Consider the following 23359-nt stretch of genomic DNA (forward strand, 5'->3'; position numbering starts at 1 on the left):
TTTCTTAATTTTCCTTAATTGCGATTCACAATTTGCGAATCGCAATTAAGGAATCCCTTCCCATTGATTCCTATGGGCCTAGAGGCCCATAGGAATGAATGGGAAGCCCTTCTCATTTTGCAAATCGCAATTAAGGAATCGCAAAATGAGAATGCTATTTCAAGGGTGCAGGGGGGACCCCCCCTGCACCCATGAAATGTAACTTTAAGAACATTTTTCACACACACATGCCCCAAGGGCATGTGTGTGTGTAAAATTAAACTTTCAAAAATGCCCTTTTGTGCATTTTTGAAAGTTTTCGCAAATTAGCATGAAGTGCAACTTCATGGTAGTTTACCCCTTCCTATTTGCGAATTCGCAAAAAAAAATGTTCATGCATTGCATTTAAGAAATCACAAATTGCGATTTCTTAAATGCAATTGCAATTTAAGAAATCGCAACATAATTGCAATTCCTTAAATTGCGAAAAAGTTAAAAAACATGATGCATCCCAAAAAAGGAAATTGCATTCGCAAACGGCCGAATTTTGCGATTCGCACCGTTTACGAATGCAATTTACCTTGATGCATGTGGGCATACCTGTCTTATTATGTCTTCCTGTTGAAATCACAAAGAAAAACACACTGAAGTATTAGGGGAATGTATGTAATTTGCATTATATTAACGCTATATACTAAAATATTTAAGATATACCACTTTAAACTATATATAGATATTTAAAAAGCAATATTTTGCCATGTTATTGGATGATATGTGTGATTAAATGATATTTTATTTCCGATATTTTTGTTCTTCCCATTGTAAGCATAGGGACACAATATTTTAATAAGTGATGTTTTTGACAAAATGTTTGAGTCAAAAGATATTGTTTAACTCAATATAGTGTCAGTGATCTTTCCACCAGGTTCATATACTTCAGCACATATCTCATTCATAAACCATTCTTCAGTTGTGGAAACTCTGTTATAGTGACTTTGCTGTGCTACCCAAGTATGTACTGGCTGGCTTCATAAACTGTGGTACTCTGCTGCTAGGCTGATTACCTGCACTATGTTAGAAATATTGGCTAACTGTGATCTAATTGTAAGGGCAGGAGAATATATTATCTATCCTGATCATGCACCACAAGATAGGTGCCTTATCTATCTTGGTACACTGTTCCCCTGATAAACGTTTTTACAGGCTTCACACTCTTCACTATTCATTGTGGCTTTTTTCGGATATGTGAGTAGAAGCTTGCAATGCGTTTCATATTTGCGAGGCACACAATAATTACTTTTTAGCTAAGTATATCTGGTTTTGGTCGATTTATTTTTATCCTCCTGTGTTTATATTCTTGAGATTTTTCAATGTTTGTTGATAATTGGACTGCACCAATGCTTGCACTAAAAATTTACATTTGAAATGTTTGGTTGCAGGAGCGACAACTGAGAGAGGCAGAAACCAACAATACCTCAAGACGGATCACAGATCTAGTATCGAGTAAAGAAAAAACAAGACACCTTGAACTGGTTTTGTCTCAACTGAAGAGGATGGTTCAGGATGAAAGACAGAAAAACCTTTCTGCTCAGGAGCAGGTACGAAGCACATGAAGTATTGACTCTGCTCTATATGCTAGGACTTTGTTTTAGTTTCTTGCTTTCTGGAGCAGAGAAGAAGGGGGTTCTTGGTAGGGTTTTGAGTAGTTAGACCACTCAAGTGGAAGACAAGTTATAATAAGTGAGAAACAGATATTTATGATATAATCAGTATGCCTTCATCCTTCCTTCTAAGGAATTAGTAAGGGTAACATTTTTCTTACTATCCTGCTTTGTTCAAGAGCTGAGTGGTTTCTTTCATATCAGCCCTGCTCAATGGCAACGAGGAGTAAAACAAAAAGAAAAGAGGCCTGGTTCCACCTGTCTCTGTTGTCCACGGTCCACCAAATGTTGGGAGCCATGGACATGCAGAGCAGTTTATACCTTTATTTTTGGGACTTCGCGCTGAGACAGCAGCTTATTTCTGTTTTAGTTCTCAATTGTTAACACAACGCTGCTACAGGTGTACGCTGTCAGGCTCTACCACAATAAACACCTTGCTCTCTAGGTGAGGAGGATAATAAAGGTCCCTTATAGCCCACAATAATGGGCAACCTGGGGGCTTTATAAAACACCTTTACTCCCACACTGGCCCTTTCCAGTGGCCATTATTTTATCAGCATTTTAATTATAAAAGATAAACCTAATAATTTTAATTCCAATCGGAGCCCTTTGTTAGCTGTGCTTTGAAGAAAAAAGCTCTTTCAAGCTAAACAGCCCCAGAATGAAATAAATGTGATAAAAAAATACATAACAGGTTAAAATGCGTGATATGGTTCTATATTGCCAACTCTGTCAGGAAACAGGGCTGGAGGTAGTGCTTACTGCTTGGTACTTAGCAAGTGCGGGGTAGAGATACTCCGAGCCTGCTCGTGCTGATTTACAACTAAGGAAAGTCTGCTTACCTTTGAAGAGTGCCAGCACTTTCTGGGCTGAGGCTTCATATGCCTGAAGAATGTACAAATCATCAGTGCCCGAGAGCGAACTACATATCATAGCAGGTCATGAACTCCCACGTAGTCTGGAGACTCAGCTACTATATTGGATATTTCGGTATAACTTCTTTGGTGGCTCACAGCGTCTTTGCTAGTCAGTTGTGATACAATGTTGCTGCAGTCAAGATCCTTCTAAATGACTGTTGGATTTCCTTTTCCTAAATAGTAGTTGCTTCCTTGCGTTGCATTGAAGACTATTCGAAATCCAGAGAAGTGTTTCTGAAATGTGTGTTGTGGTTGAAAATTAACTTTGAACTATTTTAACATTTATTACAAACTCTTCTAAGACTGTGGGTGTGTTGCATTTCACTTCTGGTTTATCCTGTGACTAAACAGGAAGGATTCTTAAACCAGGATTATGTTCCCTTCCTGAATGCCTTCATCAATTTTCTAGAAAATGGGTTTGGTATATCAGGCTGTACTAAGGGGAGTGGCTTGATAGGGAGTGGTGGTCTATTAGCATAGACACAGAAAATAACTTTTCGAGGTAATGATTTATAGGGATATCACTGATTAACCCTCAAAGAGTAAGTACTGTATTATGAAAAAGTATCAGATTAACGAAGATTACCGGTAAGTAATCTATGCATAGTTTCTCATGAATGAATGAAAGACTGGATTTTTAAAGCGTGTGGCTCAGGAGTGACCCGGTGCTGAGGCAACTAGTCTAGTGTGGGTTTCTAACAATTTCCAAAAGGAAGTCTCATCTGACATATTTCATAGTTGAAGGGGGAGCTGATTGCAAATCAAAGCAACTCGCACTGAAAAGGAGGAGCCGCCCTGTTCTTTTTCTAGAAGTTTAACCACTAGTAACCGGGCATCCCTCGAACACAAGGTCCTTTAATCACAATATTCTCAAATCCTGGCATTAAGAGATTTAGATCCTCTTCCATGAAAAGCTTAGTAAACAAATGTCAAGGCTTTAAATGTGATTCTTTTGCTCACTGGCAACCCGTTCAGCTGCTTTGGGAAGCGAGACACAGAAGTCCATCTTTTGAGCTTGTACAAGATGCGGACTATGGTATTCTGTACCACTTGGAGCCGACGCATAAGATACTCTGGTAGACCCAAACAGCCACGGCCACTGCAGGTAAGAGTGTTGGGGCAGGGTGGGGGGGCATGTCGAGTGAGGACCATTAAGGGAAATTAATTATTTATTCAATTTTCCCTCATGGTCGTCAATCGAAATCCCCACCGCTCTTACCTACAGTAGCTGGATCCAAGTAGAGAGCGTTAGAATAGTGTAACCTGGAGAGAATCTGCACGTGGACTACTATTTTCAGAGTATCCCATGGCAGAAAATATAGAAACCTTAAAAAAAATTCTAGAATCCAGAAACAGAAGCAAGATGTCACCTCAGAAGTAATCTGGTCTTTCAGGGAAAGATGATCATCGAATCAGCACTCCCAAGTTCCTGGCCACTTCAGTAGGAGAGGGGGTGAACAGTCTCAGCCAACACTATGTCCATTCTGGTAGTGGGTCTGAGCGAAACTACAGAATGTATTTCTTGTCTGGATTAAATTGATTATTGATGTCTCTCAGTCATCTCATTGCTACCTTTGTGCATAATGTGAAGGTCTTCTTGGCTTCAACCAAATTGCCCTTGTAAGACAGCAATAGCTGAGTGTCATCCGTGTATGAAACAATTATGATTGCACCAAGAACGTGTGCGGAATCATAAAGATATTAAAAGGGTGGACCTCAGTGCTGATCCCTGTGATACTCCACATTTAAATGTGTTTACATCAGAGTAGTAGGGCTTCATCCAAACTGCCTGCTCTCTAAGGTCCAGAGAAGAGCTGAACCACATCAGAGCTGAGTAATTCACCCCAATGGAAGCAAGACGTTGTAGCAAAATCTCATATAGACAGTATAAAAAGCCACTGAGAGATCTAACAGAATCAGAGTGACATCGTGGCCAAGATCAAGATTCCAATTTATTGATTCTGAGAATTCCAATAGGGCTGTTTCTGTGCTCTGGGAGGCTCTAAAACCGGATTGGGATGGATGTAGTAGAATAAAAGTCTTCAAAGAATTCTGAAAGCTGAGTAATACCTATTTTATCAAGGATTTTTGAGGCAACTGGTAAAAGGGAAATCGGTCGAAAATTTAAGAGATCCTCTGTATCAACATTCGTTATTTTTAGGAGGGGGATGACATTTGCCCATTTCCAAGATTCAGGCACAATCACTGACTGTAGAGAACAACTCAAGGTAGACATGGCAAGCAAAATCTGCAATCTGCCTCCATATGTGGGAAGGGTGTGGGCCTAGAATTTTGAATTTAAAAGCATTTGTTTAGCGCGCTTATACCCAGCGGTTTCATGGTGCTATAGGAGCTACTACTAGCAACAGCAGCAAGAGGGACAGGTTAGGCAGCAAAAGCTCTGGAAAAAAGGAAGGTTTTCAGATTCTTCCGGAACTCCAAATAGGAGGTTGTGGATCTGAGTGTCATGGGGAGGGAGTTCCAGAAGGCAGGTGCAAGGACCGCAAATTTCGCCCCACCTGCTCTCTTTTTCTTAAAGCGAGGTGTAACCAGGAGTGCCATGTGGGTAGAGCGGAGTTCTCTGCCCGGCAGGTAGGGTTTGATGGCTGAGCATATAAACTCGGGGGCAGTGCCCATCCTAGCCTGGAAAGTGAGACAACCTAGTTTAAATAAGGCCCGCTCCCTCACAGGTAGCCAGTGCAATGATTTCAGCAGTGGGGTTGCTCGATGGGACTTGGGCAGCCCATGGATCAGGCGGGCAGCCTGATTTTGCACTAGCTGCAATCGGTGTATGGCATAGGCCGGTGCGCCGTTATAGATTATGTTCCCATAATTAAGGCGCGAGAGCACCATTGCCATCACAATTATTTTCAGTGCCGGGAGGGAGAAGAAGCGAGATATCTTCCTAATTATCGGAGGGAAAAAAAGCAAGAGGAAACCACCGAACTGACCTGGGGGTTTACACATAGTTGGGGATTGAGAAAGAACCCAAGGGTTTTAACTTTAGGAACCGGGAGGGGGGGGACACCAAGTGAAGGGGGCCAAAACGAGGGGGACCAGGGGCTGCAACCACCTCCTGTCAAGACCAGCTCTGTCTTGTCAGGGTTGAGTTTAAGGTGGTTGCAGTTCATCCAATCTTGGATGAATAACATAACGGTTTGAAAATTCTGAACAGAGGAGGGGGAGTGAGAGAGATTAAAGATGAGCTGGAGGTCATCGGCGTAATTAAACACCGTGACCTCGAGCTGCTGCAATGAAAAAATAAGGGGATAGATGTATAAATTAAACAAAAGAGGGGATAAGGAAGAGCCCTGAGGGACGCCGCACTCCACCTTTCGTGAGGAGGCAGTAAAACCAGCGAGATGAACAGCCTGTGCCCTGTCACACAGGAAGGAATTAAGCCAGGAGAGGGCAGAGCACTCTATGCCCGCCGCCCTGACACGAGTGAGAAGAGTGGAGTGATCCACCGTGTCAAAAGCGGCGGACAGGTCCAAGAGAACAAGGGCTTGCGGGAGGTTGATGTCAATACCCTCGCGGAGTCCGTCCATCACTGAGATCACTACCTTCTCTGTGGAGTGTAGAGGTCGGAAGCCCGCCTGGCAAGGGGAGAGGCAATGATTTGCCTCCACATAAGTGCTCAGGGTACTCGTGACGTGGGTTTCTAAGACCTTTCCCAAATAGGGCAGGAGGGAGATTGGGCGGTAATTAGCTGGGGACAAGGGGTCAGCACCGGTTTTTTTTAAGATTGGGATGATGACTGCTGATTTGTGAAAGGAGGGCTGGATTTACAGTTTCGGAAACAGTCTCTCAACTTTTCCTCCAAAGGGGTATAGGAGGTTCAGAAGCATGCTGCCCGAGGATAGCACCACCAGGCAGTAGGCTGATTCAATATAATTGAATATAATTCACTGCTTTTAATCTCAATAGGTCCAACTGAATCCTTACAATTGTGTCTTCAAAAAAATTTCTCAGCCTAATATATACATTTCCATTGGCTTCGCAAGGCGGGGCAAATACATTAGGATCAGAGAAGTCTGAGCTGATTTGAAAATTTTCTTTAGGCCTGTTTTTTGCATCACTAATCATTTTAGGAAAAAGTTGCTACGAGCAAGTTTAAGATTTTTATGATATAAATTCAGAGCCTGTTTATAAGATAATGTATCCTCCTTCAGATAGTGCTGCCTTCAATTTCTTTTTAATCTTTTACAAGATTTATTTTCCAAGGCCAGCTTATGGGAGGACCAGGTTGGCTGGAAGGGGGTCGATTTTTTTTTTGTCAGCATTTTTCCAGGGGCCACCTTATCTGCTGCAGCTACCAACCACTCGTCCACAGTGATGTTGTCTTGTAAGACCTCACCAGTTGAAACTGGCCTAGAAGAGGTTAGAGCTTCCTGTAGTTATAGAATTGCTACTTTATTCCTGCCACAGACTGGACCATGCAATATGTATCTAATTTAGCATCTTTCTGCATTAAGGAGGGCCAAGGGAAGAATTATATATAATGGTCAGGCCAAACTACTTTCCTGGTAGCTTCCAACCCAATAGGAATGTTAGAAAATACCATATCAGTGGTAGGCCCTGTCCTGTTAGTGGGTCTGGAACGTATCTGAGAGATTCATTGCTGCTAGTGTTTCTGTAAATGGCTTGGCCACCATGTCTTCAGTGTTCTCCACATACAGATTAAAGTCTCATAATGCCATGAAGTTGGCATAGTTACCCATCCTTGGCACTAGAATCTGGTCCAGTGATTTAATAAAATCCCCTTCATAACCTGGAAATTGATAGAATAGAATCCCTGAAAATTAGTGCTGTGCAGAGGAGGCGATACAGAAGCCCAAGGCTTCCACATCTTTTAAATCTTCCAACTGAAATGTGGAGCATTTGAGATGGTTCTTAAAAGCTGTAGCTAACTCCCATCTCGCTTGCCTATCCTGTTCATGTGAGTGCATGCATACGTTTCCGGTAGCACCAGTTATAAGTCAGGACAAGAGTCTTCCCTTATCCTTGTTTCAGGCATTAAAAGAAAATCTAACTTCCTCTATTAGATTATAAATATAAAGCACATGTTTATGAAGTGAACGAATATTAATTAAAGCTGCATTTAAATTAGCCAAACCTTTCACCTTGTTCTTCTTTTCCTTCGGCCAGTATTCTGAAAGTGCAATGGAGCTTGCAACTTACACAGGTGACTGGGCCTAAGCAGTCCATTAATGTTAACTTACAGTCACACATTTGTGTTCTGTAGAACTTGCAGTTGAGCAGCTATATCAGCTAATTGTGGCCTGTCTTCCCTATTTAAATGACATAATGGCTGGCGCTGGCTGCAGACGGGTACTGACAAGCTTGCCTTTGGTTCACATCGGGCATCTTTTTGTAAGGAGATCTTTTAGACTGATCCCACGAAAACACTAGAGCACAACCGTACATCATGTATAAACCCCTAATCCCCCCTCCCCAAATAGCAGCATTAAATTCAACTCTACTTCAGAATTGCATGTTAAAACCAGGACAATGACCTGTGTTGCCAAGATGGTTAGCATGTCCATGTCGCTGTCATCTTTTTATGAGGAACTCCCATAGACTGAACCCACCTAAACACTAGAGCGAAACCTTACAAAAAGTAGCGCCTCTATTTGTCAAAGTTGGGAGCTATGCTCTTTAGTGAAATGAACTTAGCTAAACTTAATGAACTTAGCTAATGCCTTTACAGGATAAGGGTCTCCATCAGCTGAGTTTCTTCTTGTGCTCCAACTCCTAGAGAAAGATAGTAGCCTATACGATTCAGAGCCGGGAATGTGGATGTTCTTGCTTTCCACTCAGTTGCTGGCTTAAAAGTAAATAATTTCTGTGTCCCAGGAATTCAAGAGGTGAACTTTTTTGTGGAGTTATGAAGAGATCATGTACCTTAACTGGGTCTGTTGGGTGACAGACTTTGATCTAAGGTTGGAATATTTCATAGATTAGATGAGTTCAGCATTGATTTTAGAGCCATTTTGAACTTCCTAACTAACTGTAATGGCGTCTACAAGAAAGTTGTTTGTTGCTCTAGGTTGGTCAGGGGTTTTCAGTGAGAACACTGCCCTTGAAATGCAATAAGTGGGGCTTGGGTTCCATGCGAAACACAGAGTTGGAGGTGGTGCAGAACTACCCAACAACCTATGTACTCCAAACTAAAAATTAATATGTATGTTACCTATTGCTCCTGACAGGGTGCCTGAGAACAGTATGAACTAAATAGCTATAGATGCACAAATAGTTTTAAAAACTTTTTTATGGGTGAGGATGCATCACAAGCTTCCTAGTTGCCTGGAAGTGAGCCCTCCTTTCAAAGGAATGGTGCCCATGCTCTTTGGGATTTACTGTCACAATTTGTAAAGTCAAACTGATCAACTCTGCAATGCTCTCTTTGGATACGTCTGACAACCCACAGGGAGACTTCCACTAGGTTCCTGAACAGTGGCAAACTGACAGGAGGTCCAGGAATGTCCAGGAACTCATCTGTGATGGGCTGATCTATGGATCTATGCCTAAGAATTGTATTGACTGAAACTGCTCATATTCAGTAATCACATGATATATTTTCTTGATAAGTGGTGATGCCCAACAAAACGCATTGACTCCGAGTTCTTGAGGAAAAAGATGACGTTAACGTTTTCTTGTTTGATACTTCAAATGTCTGGTCATGGATTTTAATTTCTATTGTCTGTTTAATACTTAGTCTGCCAAATATTTGGTGATTGTTTGAGGTTGACTACCTGGGATCACACCTCTGTATGCAGAGGCTAGGTTACTGGTGTGTGTTTAATCTCTCTGGTTAACCTTTGTAGACCCTTGTAGAAGACCTTGTGTTTGTTAGCCTTTAATTCCTGGTCTGTCATTGTCTGGTCGAAGACTGCCCAGTCATGCCAGAAATCTGATAACTCCGTTTCCTATGGTTTGAATGACAGTTGCTTTAATAAGATTGTCCATGCCCTTTGAACGTGGCGGGCACAAAATAAATGTCTTCACTATCTGTCAGAAAGACAACAAAATAGGGCCAGGAACAGTTCAGAATAGTAGGTTACGATCCGGCAAACCAGAATTAAGTCCACATGTGGTAGGAGCCGCCAAAGTGAAATCATCCCCACAAAGGTAGTAGTGCAAGGGCAGCAACACATAAACAATTAAAGTGACAATGAAGCAAACTACTCTGTTGTAACATGTATACAAGCCTGAGGAGATGTGGCAGCCTGAGGAAGTACAAAGGCTAGGATCATTCAAAAACACGAGAACATTGTTAAAAAATCTTTCTTTTCTCTTTACTGAACTTCTCTCTCACTATCGGGAAAAATCCCTCCCTCCAATTTAGAAACAGGATTCCTTTCAAGGATGGAGTGGTGGTGTGTGGATTGTAATTAAATGGTGCTAAGGGTGTAAGGAACGGTGAGCGCCTAAGATTGTTGGCCACGATTCAACCGTATCCTTCATCGATCCTGTGCGTTCCGAATGGTGCAATTTCACTTAGGCAACTGTTTGTCTGAAGAGTGTGCGAGGGGCTGTGGCGAGAAAGGGACATTCTTCCACATACCGTGGTCCTGCCCTAAAATACAACGGTATTGGGAGGACCTATCCAGAGTCATGACAGCAGTGGTTGGAGAGATAGTCTTGACGGAGCCAAGGTGGCATATCTTGGGAGCAACAGGAAAGACAGTGTGGCCATAATAGGCCAAGACTTGGTTGGCCCTAGCAGATGAGGTGGCCAAGAGAAACATTGCCCGGGTTTGGGGACCGAGGGAGCCCCATCACTGGAACTGTGGAAGAGAGATATGGATTGGTGCCACAGGGCAGAACAGTCGATCTATCAGAGCAGGGCCTGCTCATGTGAATGGGATAAGATATGCGGGGCATGGGCAAAGTACAGAGGCCATTGGTCTGTAATGTAATACTAAAGAGTTCAAAAGATTCCTGAAGAAATTATGAGGTGGGTGGTTATCTGGATCGTACGAGCCTCAGCCATGGACTGCTAGGAGTAATATACTGTGTAACACGTGGTACTGATCGCATATGTTAATCCACCAAATGTACACTAGTGTATGTTGTTAATCTGAAGCAAGTTTGTTGTGTTTAATAAAAATATATATTTTTTAAATATTAGACTGAATTTAAACCAGAAAAAAAAAGATTGTTGGCCATCAGTACCACTTTTAGAGCATAGTGCTTGTAATGCTGCTTTCATATTATTGGGTCTGGGGTGCTTGGGGAACCATAGAATGTCCCCTAGTGTTGTTCTACATACTGCTTGATCCAATACAGAACCATATTTTATTGATCTTGCAAAAACCTTAATTGTGTAGATTAGTAATATATCCAAAGGCCTGGGCTTGCCAGCCCCACATAGTTATCAAAGTCTCCTGTCCCGCCATTCCACCCCACCCCCCAATTTTTAAAATCTTCTATTTTCCTTAGGAGGTTCAAAATGTCTTCCTTGGGAATTGGAGAAAATTAGGGTCTTCGCTTCACAGATTTCTTTGGATGGTATGTTTAGGAGGGGACCAGTTCGTCTTATACAACATGGTTAGGCAATTAGTCAAGTTAATACCTAGGTACCAACTGCAACCCTTATATTGGTTAATGGAAAGTGTGTCTTAATCTTTGGGCCTGTTACCCTGGTAATGTCAGATTAAGACTTCTTTTTATTCATCTTAAAACCTGAGCCCCGCTCATAATGCTTCAGGTGTGTAAGCAGTGCCTTTAATAATGATTGGTGCCCCTGTCACAAACACATTGTCTGTGAGTTGGCTGATTTTGTGTTGGGTGTTACCAAAGGGAATATCCTCAATCTCAAGGCTTTGTCTTCTTTAAGTGTCTTTTAGTGACCATAGCAGTTCTTTAGACATAGTAAACCATAGTGAGTATAATTGTCCCACTTGCCAGATTCACCATTCTTGATTTCTCCTTTTTGACCTGTGTCTATTCACCACAATGCCTGCCTTAGGAGTTTTGCAGCTAGCAAATACCCTGCTGTAATAGTGGGCTCCATAACCCATCTTGTATCTTACAGTCCTGAGAAAACTCTCACTAACTTGGTTAAAGGCTTTCTTATCATCAAGGGCAACCATGATAGCTGGGATTTGTTTATGAACCACTTTTTTAATTAGATGCTTAGCTTGTTTGATGTTTTCTTTTTATTGTTGACCTCCCACTTAGCCTGATTGGCCTGAGTCTACTAGTCCCAGCAGATATACATCTGAAAGGGCATTAATACAAATCTCAGCATCCACATTTAATAGCTCTGTCAGTCTATCTAACCCACATTCTTTGGAATACGTACCTGGTTTCAGAAAAGTGATATACCTGCTTCCACCTTCTTGCACGCATTTAACATAGTCATTGTATCTCAAATACATTTGTTTTTTTTAATTCAGGTTAATGAAAGTCAAAGTGTTAACTCCCCTCTGGACTTCCAGGACCTCTTGAATTTGTATCAGAATTTCTTGTCTGTTCAGTTGCTAGTCTTTGAGTTGCCATCTTAACCCTTTGTTGTAGGTTGATTGTTTCTCCACTCCAAAAGGAGAGAAGCATGGTCTGAGTTTGATTTGACTCCCAGATCCACCCTCCAAAATATTACTAGGGCGTATAAGGTGTTGGATTTAACATCAACACCTTTCCTACTGTTGCACAGACTGGAGTTGGATTAGTAAATTATACTATTCCAAACTCCAGCACACTCCCGACTGCAAGTCCGGGTTAAAAATTGCATTGTAGCAGCATGCGGGGTAAAAGCATGCGTTGTAATGTCATAAAAGCATTTTAGTCATATGTAACTACGGAACTAAGTTGTTTATATGCCTCATCTGTAAGTTGTGTTCCTTTCCTTCTGTTGTGTCTCTTGCGAAAACACAATGTCTGGGTCTAAACCCTTTTGATTCTGCTTGATTCATTGTTTGTTGCCAATCTAGGCAACTGAGTAACCTAACACCTACTGAAATCAGCCTAAACACAGTTTATACAGTCATATTCTTAGTATATACTTCCATTTGTTTGTTAGTGTAGTCCTGTAGTGTGTACATCTTCTCCACCGCAAACCCAAAAGATTCAAACTGGCTAGAAACCTGAAAGTAAAAATGTACAACTAATTAAGATAACAAAGTTGAAACCCAGAAATAATTTCCATTTTTTAACTCAATGCCGCAAATAGATCCTTTCCTCGTTTTTGCTTCTTTTTGTCATTTCATGTGAGGTTTTCAGTTTCTACAATGCCTTGATTGTAATTTTGCTCCACTGGCCCCCTACTGTGTTCCCAGTCCAACTGATCTTCCTGAGAAATGTCCAAATGTTGCTTTGCTTCATCCACTGAGTTGACTTGGACTTCTGTAGTATTCTACTTAAATTGAAGTGCCTCTGTAAATATCTAATGTGAACTTACTTGCTTAGCGCTGATCCCATCACTATTGAGTAATACTAGTGTTTCTTCAATAGTGTTGAAGCTCCAATGTTCTAATTGACCATTACATACACCCTTTTAATTGTCTCTGTGGTTGTGATCTGCTCATCATAAGGATTTTGTTTTCATGAATGTGATGGCAGTTTTTCCACTATGTTTCTGTCCAATTTTCATACAGTTGCTACGTATATAGTAGGACTGTGGAATGGATCAGCAAAGCTTCATAATACATGGACTGAGTTTTATTATACCATTAGTAAATGTTGGTCGGCTACCTCACATTACTACATCTAAACTCTTAAACCTCCAGAGTTATAGATGATGTCGGAAACCTCGAACATGTCTACCCTTATTCATAATGAATTTGTGGAAACAGATCTAACGCTTTCGAATATCACTTTTGCATGCCCATAGTTTCACAAAGAAAATAAACAATAATACATTTTCAAATGTTCATAGCAAATATTTATTCCGTGTAATTAAAACATTGAACTGCAACTATTGGACAGATGAGACACTTAATTATTATAAGCATTATTAGTATGGTGAAAAGTATGAATAACTCAACCATATTGATTATTCCTAATATTGCTCCCATCTATCACTAATTCCCCTACACTATAAAGATCATGGTGGGAGTACCTTTCTGCCTAACTCACTTGAAATGATCTAACCCCATACCTTGCTGTAATGTTTCAGGAAGCCGATCTCAGCACATTAAAAAACACACTCCGTCTTAGTGTGCAAGCCTACACACCTCTGACAGCACAGCTATCGCCCTTCTTAACATGTGTGTCAGGGCCTGTAGAACTACATCTCAATCACAGCTTTCTACAACATCCATAATAACACTGGTGTGAAGTGCTTCTCACCTGAATTCAAAATCGGCACTGTTTAAATAAAATAAATCAGTCTTATCTCATTCTGCAAGAGACACAGAAAAATAGCTTTACTAGTTTGGGGAAAATAATTTGTTTCCTTCGAACACAAAACAAAGCAAGGGCATCTCATTTTAGTATGTGGCCTTGAAACTAACAGTGCAGACTACAGAACAACAATGTCTAACTATAATAAATCTGCATGTGGCATTTTATCATGTTGGTGAGAAATATGTTCAAGCCACCATCTTGGACAGATGCTAAGCTCTAAAGGAAAACTAAAATGGAGACATAATGTAATCTCTATCACTCTTCTTGTTTTATTTCCTCCTCACTCACCTTTTCTATATCAATTTCAAAGGTGTAATTTTTTTCTAGGGACACCCAAAACAGTGCCTAAATAAGGACTTGAATGCTCTATTTCCTCTCTTAAGCTCCAGACACTGACATTATTCCACGATGATCTGTTCTCTAAGCCTTCACAGTTTTCCATTAGACTTTGACTTGTGACTGTAATGCAACAATTGAGGTAGTTACTACCTGACCAAGCTGTTTCATGCCTTGAACTAATTGGTCTGTGGGCTGAACTCTGGAGGTGAGGTTTTGAATATGTATCCTTTTTTAGTTAATGCCATAACCCAGGTCCAAACAGAGCTGCTAGAGACCCTCTGCCAGCAACCTACTAAAGTCTCTTTTAAAATTTGAGAGAAAGGACACCAAGTTCTCTTTCATAAGAGAGGACTCTACCTTAGCTTCAATGTGGTTTTCTTCCGCTTATCTTTTTATTTTCAAGGAAACATGAAATGGTGCACCCCTCCACAACACAATTGAGTAGTGTTTGCTCTGTTTAGGTGTTTAACTGTTTGTGACGAGAGCTGGAATTCTCCAGCTCTACAATATCCCTTGATGACAGGGATATAAACAGTTTTTCTACCTATTGATTTCAGCTCTTTGGATCCTTTCCACCAGCTCTGTCAATGCACCACCTGCAGGTCATCTGAGAGATGCCCTCCGTTATTCAGACATGAAAATCAACATGAAGAATTTGGCTTTAACAAAGTTCACTCCACACTTATTCCTTGCTCTGTGGACCTTATGGACATGGGCATTACCTTATTTTTGCTCTCAGTGTGGAATATTTAGAATCAACCCATATGCCGCTCCTCTTTCTATAGTATAACTTTCCAAATTTTTGCAGATTTCACTACTTGCCTTTGTGCATTTAGTGCCACGTCTTAAAGAACGTGTGCTATGATCGTATGGTGATGTTAAGAGAAGGAGCAATTCTTGCCCTTACGCTGGTACTGGGTTTACCCCAGGGTGGCTCATTAGACCCCCCCAAACCTGAGCACCCTTGTATTTCCTTATCTTCTTCACAATCATGGACATCTTTTTTTTATTTATTTGTTCTTGTGTAGGAGGTATTACCTGTTTCTCAGCCTGCATACTAGACACATGCCTCCTGCCAATCCAATGCTATGCTTCCCACTCCAAGGATATAGTGTGTGAGCCATAACATTGTGCAACACCACCCAGCCCACTTTGGACTCCGAAGTTCCCTCACCTTCATCTTCCCTGTCATCAGTCTCTCCACTCCTTCACTTTACATTTTCCCCCTTTCTCTACTCACCACTCCAGTCCTCTTAGCTCCCTTCCTCTACACAGCTACTTAGTTTGGTAAGGGAAGCTACAACTACTCTATGGTCTACGAATGCCTCTTCCGTTAGTCGTGGGGAAGAATTGTACATTTTCATGGTCTAGAGGATGTCCCCTTCTTGCTGTGTCTCCAGGCTCCAAGGATTAGATGTAACAGGGCCATGATCTTGACACACCCTGGGAGGATTATTTTGGTTACGTCCCACCCCTTCTTGCTAAAGTACAAGCGAGGCAAGGGTGTTTGGCTGCTGGAGACAACTGTGGTCGCTGGCATCTACCTTGGTTTCCTGTATGGATTTCAGCTGTCTCAGGACTTTTTCATCCCGTTCACCTACCCTGTTCTTAGTTGTGATCTAAGACTGGGAAGTGCAAGTCTTCGGCACATGGCCAGCTATAAGGTTGATTTGCACTTTTACATTATTCCTCAATGTTGTGCCTATGCGCAGAAAAGTGCATGATTGAGAATCCAGAACTTTGATACTATTGAAGAACTTGTTTTTACTCCCAGTGTGTGCAGTAACATAAAAGCCTAGCAAACCTCAGCACTAGGTTGTTTTCAGCAGCAAAATGCACCTGGAAAACAAAAGGAAACCCCATAATTAAAAGGCATTACTTTGACAGAAAATGTTGCACTGTGTGAGACCAGAACACAGTACTAAAACTTGTAAACGGAAAAATATATTTTTTCCATTCCTAAATCCCCTACCCTAATCTGCAGTTAACCCCAAAAGCATAGAGTGCTCTCTGCTAGCAGCTAATTTGGAAAGCATGCAGATTCTAGCTTCTGTGAAAACACTGACCTGCTTCAACAACCGACCCAATGATTTAGATCCCAACTAAGAAGTAGAGTCTCCCCGATTGCTGTGTGTTGGCGCGGTACCATTTGTTAAGCCACTTTTGTGTGTTACAACAATTTCTTGTGTGCATCAATTGAATTGGTTCAATTAAAGCAACCCAGTTGCCTGAACTCCCAGACTACATTACCAGTTTGATCACATCAAATCTGAAACAGATACAAAAAGCTGTTCCCAGTTGATATCCTCCTATAATTTCTGTACATTTCGGTTCTTTTTGGAATAAGAAAAATTCCCATTCTGAGTGCATGGATATCAATTTAACAGTCCATGAATAATTCTATTGCTATGAACGTAGTCTTACTTATTTCCACCAATGTGTATATTCACTTGTAACTTTTCCTTTTTTACAGATTAAAACCTTTGGGGTTTTTTCCCACTTGGAAATCATTTTCCAGCTACTACTAATTTTAAACTATTTCCATAGACTGCTGCAGCCTACACTGCTCTTACTTATGTGCTGAAAGGTCCCTAAGCCACAGTGAAGGATGTTATTGAAAGGGTTGTACTTTGATTTTCCTAAAGACTAAAGGGTGGAATCAGCTGCCCATAGGAACTTTGGAATATTATTCTAAATATGGAAACCTTGAACATTGACTCTGCTGCATCTTTTGGAAATTAACTTAAAGGGCATGATGCCATCATAAGTTCCGGCTCTTTTTAAGAGTAGCCATAGCATCTGGTATGGAAGGGGGATAGGGAAAGCATTAACAATGTCTGAATCAGAATGTAGTAAATTGTTGGTGAGGGTATTACGAATAGGACCAATAGTTTTCCTTCCCGTTTTGACTTTTAAATAATTGGCCAGCATTTTACCTGCTTTGTTTTGCCCCCCATGGTATTTGGATCTTATTTTAAGTAAGATATTGCAAGCATCATTCATAGCTAGTTTATTTAAGTCTGATTTCGCTTTAAAAAGGTCCCGGAGGCGAGTAGGAGATTTGGACGTAAAGTAAGAGTGTTCAAGAGTCTTAATATGTTTGAGGGCAGAAAGGTATTGAAAATTCAAGCTTTCCTTCTGGCAGTATAGATAATGGTGAAGGCTCTGAAAGAGGCTTTAAAGGCATCCATTGTTGTGGACAGAAGTATCATTGGGCTTGTTAAATTGAACAAATTATGTTACAAAGGAGGTAGCTTCTGAAATGAAATCGGATAGTAGGGAAATGTTGAATCTCCATCGAGCATGTTTGGAGGTGGATAGGGACAAATCAAAAGATGCTGAAACAGGGACACGATCAGAAATAAAAATAGACCCAATCTCAAAAGATTGAATCGAGGGGAGTAGAGGTTTTGAGACTAAAATATAATCAATACGGAAAATGGTGTGGTGGACATTAAAGTAAAATGTAAACTCATATTCATCAGGGTTACTAGTCTTCCATACATCATAGAGTGGACGAGAGGCAATAGCAAACTGAAAAGCTTTATGGGGCTTATCCGGTTTGAATTTGCAATGTGATTTTCTGACAGAAAAAGGGTCTAGCCAATTATTAAAATCACCAGCAACAACGATATTGGGATTAGTAATAGAAGACAATTTTAGTTTAATACTATGCCAAAAATCTGGATCAGACGTAACTGGTCTGTAAATATTAAAGAAGGTGACCTGTTTATTAGAGACTTTGGCATTAACTGTTACCCATCGTCCACATGTGTCGCATTCAGTTGATAAAATTAGAATCTTTAGAGATTTGTGACACAGGATAGCAACACCACCCTTATGATTAACAGCAGGAGAGAAAACAACTTGGCCCACCCTTTGACGTTTAAGCTTCAGTGATTCAATGTCATTACAATGAGTTTCTCGTAAAAAACAATTTGACAATTAAGTTTCGATAAACTTAAGAGAGTGCCTTTTGACATTTAGCAGGATGACCTAGATCACTGATGTTCCACAACACAACATTAAACATGTTACAAAACACATAAATAGGGTAGTATAAAGGGATTACCAAAAACATGTAAAGGTGAAACAAAAAGACCCTTGTATGATTATAAAGATAGGAAGGGGAGAGTAGAGAGGGAGAAAGGGAATACAGAATTGAAGATAGAGAAAGAGAAAGAGGGAGGAATAGGGAAAATATAAAAGAGAAGAAGAGACAGATCCAGGACATAGAGCCGGATCTGAAATAAGAAGAGGATGAGAAGATATCAGACATGTCAGCACTCAGTAACAAGAACAACAACAGATAGAGAGATGACAGTCATAAAATAGAGAGAATCAGGCCACGTAACCCGTACTTGAAGAGCAAAACTAGAAATTAAAACAGAAACAAGAAGTCATGTATTGATAACAACAAGATAACACTTTAAGGACATTGTGCATTTGTGTCCCTAAGAATTTTGGTGTTGGTTTGCAAGAACAGTTTTAATTTGGATGTATCCTCAAACGAGCGGGAAACACCTTTGTAAGTAATATTGCAGTAACAGGGATTTAATATATCATATCGGATGTTCAGGGATCTCAGTTGAGGTCCAAGCGCCAGAAATTCCTTACGTCTGGTGTTGGTTGCATTAGAAAGATCCTGTGATATAAAGATGTTATGACCAGACCAAACAAGATGACGCGTCTCTCTGGCACTTTTTAATACATACATCAGGTAAGTGAATTCTAAAAAGAGCAATATGATACCAGGAATTCTGGTAATTTGAAGCTGAGGACGACCAAAATATTGTGCTTGCTTTGCTGGATGTTTAGAGGAGCAGAAGATTGAAGATTAAGAAGGTCAGGCAAAAAGTACTTTAAAAAGGAGAGAAGATCAGGGGCTTCAATATTCTCAGGTAGACCATAAAGGTGCAGATTATTCCATCTGTTATAATTTTCGAGGTCCTCAGGATGGAGACTAAGCTTTTGAATTTCTTGTTCCAACAGAGGTATTTTAGTCACCATGTCTTGAAGATGGCCCACACGTTGTTCCATTTCAGTTATTTTGCCTTCCATATTGATCCATCGGTCCTCTATCAGCTGTAGTTTTTCGTTGGAAGTGTTCATGAATGGTTTAAGTACATGTAGTTCATCCAAAATTGTATCCAGGACTTGGTTAGAAGATGATTGGATAGGGGACGGAGGATCATTTTTTGGCTCTTTTAGGTTTAGTGCCAGAGGAGGATGCTTTGGCAAGGCTAAGAGAATCGCTAGACATTTTGATTATGCGTGTATGGCTTTGAGGAAGCCTTTTGATAGTATAGAGCCTGCCCATAAAATTAGTGATGGAGCAATGAAAATGTGCAAGGTTTCATACACCACATGAGAGGCTATACGATAAGGAGATATAGAGAGTCCCAGCTGACTCATAACACATGCAAGGAAAAAAATTTAAGAAAGAATTCTTGAAATATTACCACACTGCATGTGTGAGCATAGACAGTACCCCTCAGATTAAGGCCCGTGAAGGAGCAGGTATAACCAATCCTACAATGATATTATGCCACTAAAGCACCGTAGGGATCTGCAGGTTTATATAGAAAACTATATAGAGTGGCATTAGGTTCAAAAGCTTGAAGAAACCAGGTGGATAGAGCTTAATTTGCACTGGTGCATAGGATAAAAAGGTACGCTGAATAACACGCTAAACATCCATAATGTAGAGTTGGACCATGACACAATTGACCCAAAGATGCAGGAATACAGGTGAGAAATAAGAGAAAGCTCACCCAGGTGATATTAGCCACATGAGGAATCCGAGGAGAAATACTTTGAGTGCTGTGCTTTCAAATTGGCAGCCGCTCGCTTATCAGAAAAATCGTCACCACGGCAAAAATTAAAGAGAAACGGGTTTAAAATAATCTCCCATTATATTATTAGCTTGTCGCTACAATGCGTTGCAGGAAACCACCTGTGAATACGCTGGGCATGGTCTCGGAGTGGCCGAAGGACGATTCAAAGCTCAGTGACTAGACGAAGCTTAGTGGGCCGCCGCCATCTTGCACCGGTGCATAAGCCACGCCCTGTCAGCTTTTAGTTCTGATTGCTCTAACCTTGTGTTAAATTGGACCTAATTAGGTGAGACATTCATTTGCTAGAACCTATTAATGTCTGGTAAAATAAAAAATAATCACTGTTTCCACAGAATATGCTGTGTGGCAACACACAATTTGCCTTTTCTACCCACCTAATTTAGTCAACTCGTCAAAGCATTTGCCCATTTATTGCTGCATACTTTCAGTGTACTGCAAGACTTTGGTAATTTGTAGTGGTACTATAAGGCAGCTGCTGAAATGGGCGTCAGCGTAGCACTGGCCCTGTCTGTCTAGTCTTCTCTGTCTTCCCTAAAGATGTAAGCTGTTCTGCCAAATTGCAGATGCAATTAACCTTACCCGCCATCTGGAACTGAAGTACCTAATCAATTAATACAGTTTAATTGCTCCTCCTTTTACGAACTGTCATGGGACACATCCTATACAGCAGGAGCAGCTCCTCCGCAATGACAGAGGAGCGCGCCATCTGGCTCCCAGACAGCAGCTGAAAATAAAAAGATATTTTATTATCTTTTTATTTTCAATTGCTGGTTGAGCCAGCATGTGCATGGATGGATGGGACCGGGCCATGGGAGGGGGGAGGAGGAGTTGTATGTGCACTTCTAAATGCGCATGTCAGTTTGACCGGCCATCTTAGACACGCCAAACTGACATGCACACTTAGGTTTTTCCAACCCAGCTGTATTGCACAGCCAGGTTGGAGAAACAGGACTGACTCCCTGTACCTGAGCGAGCGTTAATCCAGCCCACTCAAGTCAATCCCCATGCTGCTCTTATGCTTTAGAGCAGTGCGGGGTTTGGATAGGAAGTCTGTGACCTGGCCCAGGGACTGCTGGGACCAGGAACTGGAAGGAGAGGAGAGCGAGGTAGCCAGCAGCACCAGGTACGTTTTTTTTAATTATTAGACCCCCCAGCCCCCTGAGCGCAACCCTCCTCGTGCCCCTCCCCCTCAGACCCCATCCACCTGCCTCACCACTCTTTATCAGTGTTGGTCACCACTGCTATCTTGTGTAAAGAAATGGCATACTGTTTTTTTTATAGTTGCCCGTTGAAGTTCCCAATGTAAATAAAATGATATCATTTCCATGTCTGTCAGAAATGCAACAATCGTGAAGACTCCATAAATACAATCACCTGGACTCACACCCGCAATAGGTGCCATATCATACCTGTTAATGTTGTACTTCAGATCCAGGTCAGTTTGAAATATTCCTGCTCTCGCTTTTATTCATTTAATCTGGTCTTGGGAAAAGTCTGGCAGCTCTGATAAAAAGTACACCTTCAAAAAGAAACTCTCTACTTGTAGTACTACTGGCTATGAACTCTAAATCCAAGTTCAGCAACTGAGCGCCGCTTCTTGCACTATCATTCATGGTGCAGTAGGATTGTAAATTGTCCATGATTTCAGCTGTCAAATTCAGCTTGGAGTGTATGTTTGCTATTCTTTTAATCCTTAAATAAGTTCAGATGTATGTGAATGTATGATCAGTACTACTATGTATTATACACACCAAAGAATATAAACCTACTTTTACTTGTACTTTGTCCATCGTCTGTTTTAGAACTCCGTGACCTCCTCAGATGAAATTGACATTTTGTCCTGACTTTTTGCCCTGAATTCTGACCTTTTGTCTAGAATATTTACTGTCACTGAACAGAATTTGCCTCTTTACCAGGTGGTCACACTAGTTAGAAAAATCACTTACTGACAGTGAGTTAGATAGATGTGCTATGTTAGTGGAAGAGAGAAGTGCTGCTCAACCGCAAATGAGAGATAATACTTTACAGAGAATGGGGAGAATTACTGTGTAGACGTAAAATGGGGTAAGAGGGGATAAAGTAATGTGCATACAGTGAGAAGGGGAAGGACTGCGCTGTCAGTGATTTGGGAAATATTCTTGTGCAGATGGCGAGTGAGGAAGCGTCACTGTGCTGTTTCTGAGTGGTGAACAAGCACAGGAGACTGTGCATGTAATTCCACACCTCGCTCAGATCGTCCCATTGACTCAGGAAGAACTCCCAAACTAGCTTGCGGTATGGCGTATGAAACTACCTGAGGTGTTCTGCTGTGCCAAATTATTTGGTGGTAATTCTGTTCATTATTGCACCCCACTAAACTCATAGAGGAGATATTGGTTTTTTTAAATTAATATAATCCTTATTGGGGGGGTTTCTGTTACTGGTTAGACTGCCAAGGCAAGGCCAAGCAATGCTATCGTTATTTGAGGACTCGAAGCCTGTAGGTAAACACCAGCTGGACTACTTCAGGGCAGCTCAGCAGCAGTACACGTTATAACTTGTTTTCAGATCAAAGAAAGATCAAAGAAAAAAGATTCTCAAATATATTTTCCACAATACACCAGGAGACCTCCTAATGTCCCTGTCACAACCAGGACACAGGTCTCCGTGTCTATAAAGGAAATGATAGACGTTGGTTTGTCACTTTAAAAGAAATCGTTTTTAACAAACAAACCTACCTGAGAACCATCATTCTATTTGAATCAAACAGGACTCCCACGTTTCTGGTCACTGCTTTCAAAGGTTTTCAAAGTGCATGTGAGAGCAGTGTTCTGCAGGGCCAGGCTTTCCTCCATACCGAGGATCAGGTCTGTTTCTAACCAGTTCCACTGTTAAGAGCTGTTGGATATCCAGTGACTCACCTAACTTGGGCATCCAAATATATTTAAAGAACAGCCTCAGGCTATGAAAGGAAACAGGAAACTTTAGACCAGAAGTCAAACAGTAGATCTCATAGACATAGATCATTAGTGGATGGGGTCAATTATAAGGGACTTCGTGACTCTTATGTACAGCAGGGAGAAGAAACGGTCCCTTGTGCCCCCGCTGGGCTCACCCAGTAAAAAATGCACACAACCGAGGATATTGTCAAGTGCTTCCCCCAGACCATCTCACCCTTCGGGCCCACATCAGCAGTCTCTTTAATATGATAACCCTTAGTTCACCATCTTCAGGGTTTCATCCCAAAACCCCAATATAGATGTCCTGGTGACAG

General features: G+C 41.2%; 1 protein-coding gene across 1 annotated transcript in view; it reads left to right on the plus strand.

The window, feature by feature from the left end:
* LOC144827218 (uncharacterized) overlaps positions 1-23359 on the plus strand; it is a 346090-nt gene that overhangs the window by 217826 nt on the left and 104905 nt on the right. Inside the window, exon 9 of the mRNA XM_078685608.1 lies at positions 1419-1577. Within this exon, the coding sequence (XP_078541734.1) occupies positions 1419-1577 (159 nt within the window). The remainder of the gene's footprint in view (positions 1-1418; positions 1578-23359) is intronic.

This window comes from Lissotriton helveticus, chromosome 4_1 (genome assembly GCF_964261635.1).
Source record: "Lissotriton helveticus chromosome 4_1, aLisHel1.1, whole genome shotgun sequence".
Classification (NCBI taxonomy): domain Eukaryota; kingdom Metazoa; phylum Chordata; class Amphibia; order Caudata; family Salamandridae; genus Lissotriton; species Lissotriton helveticus.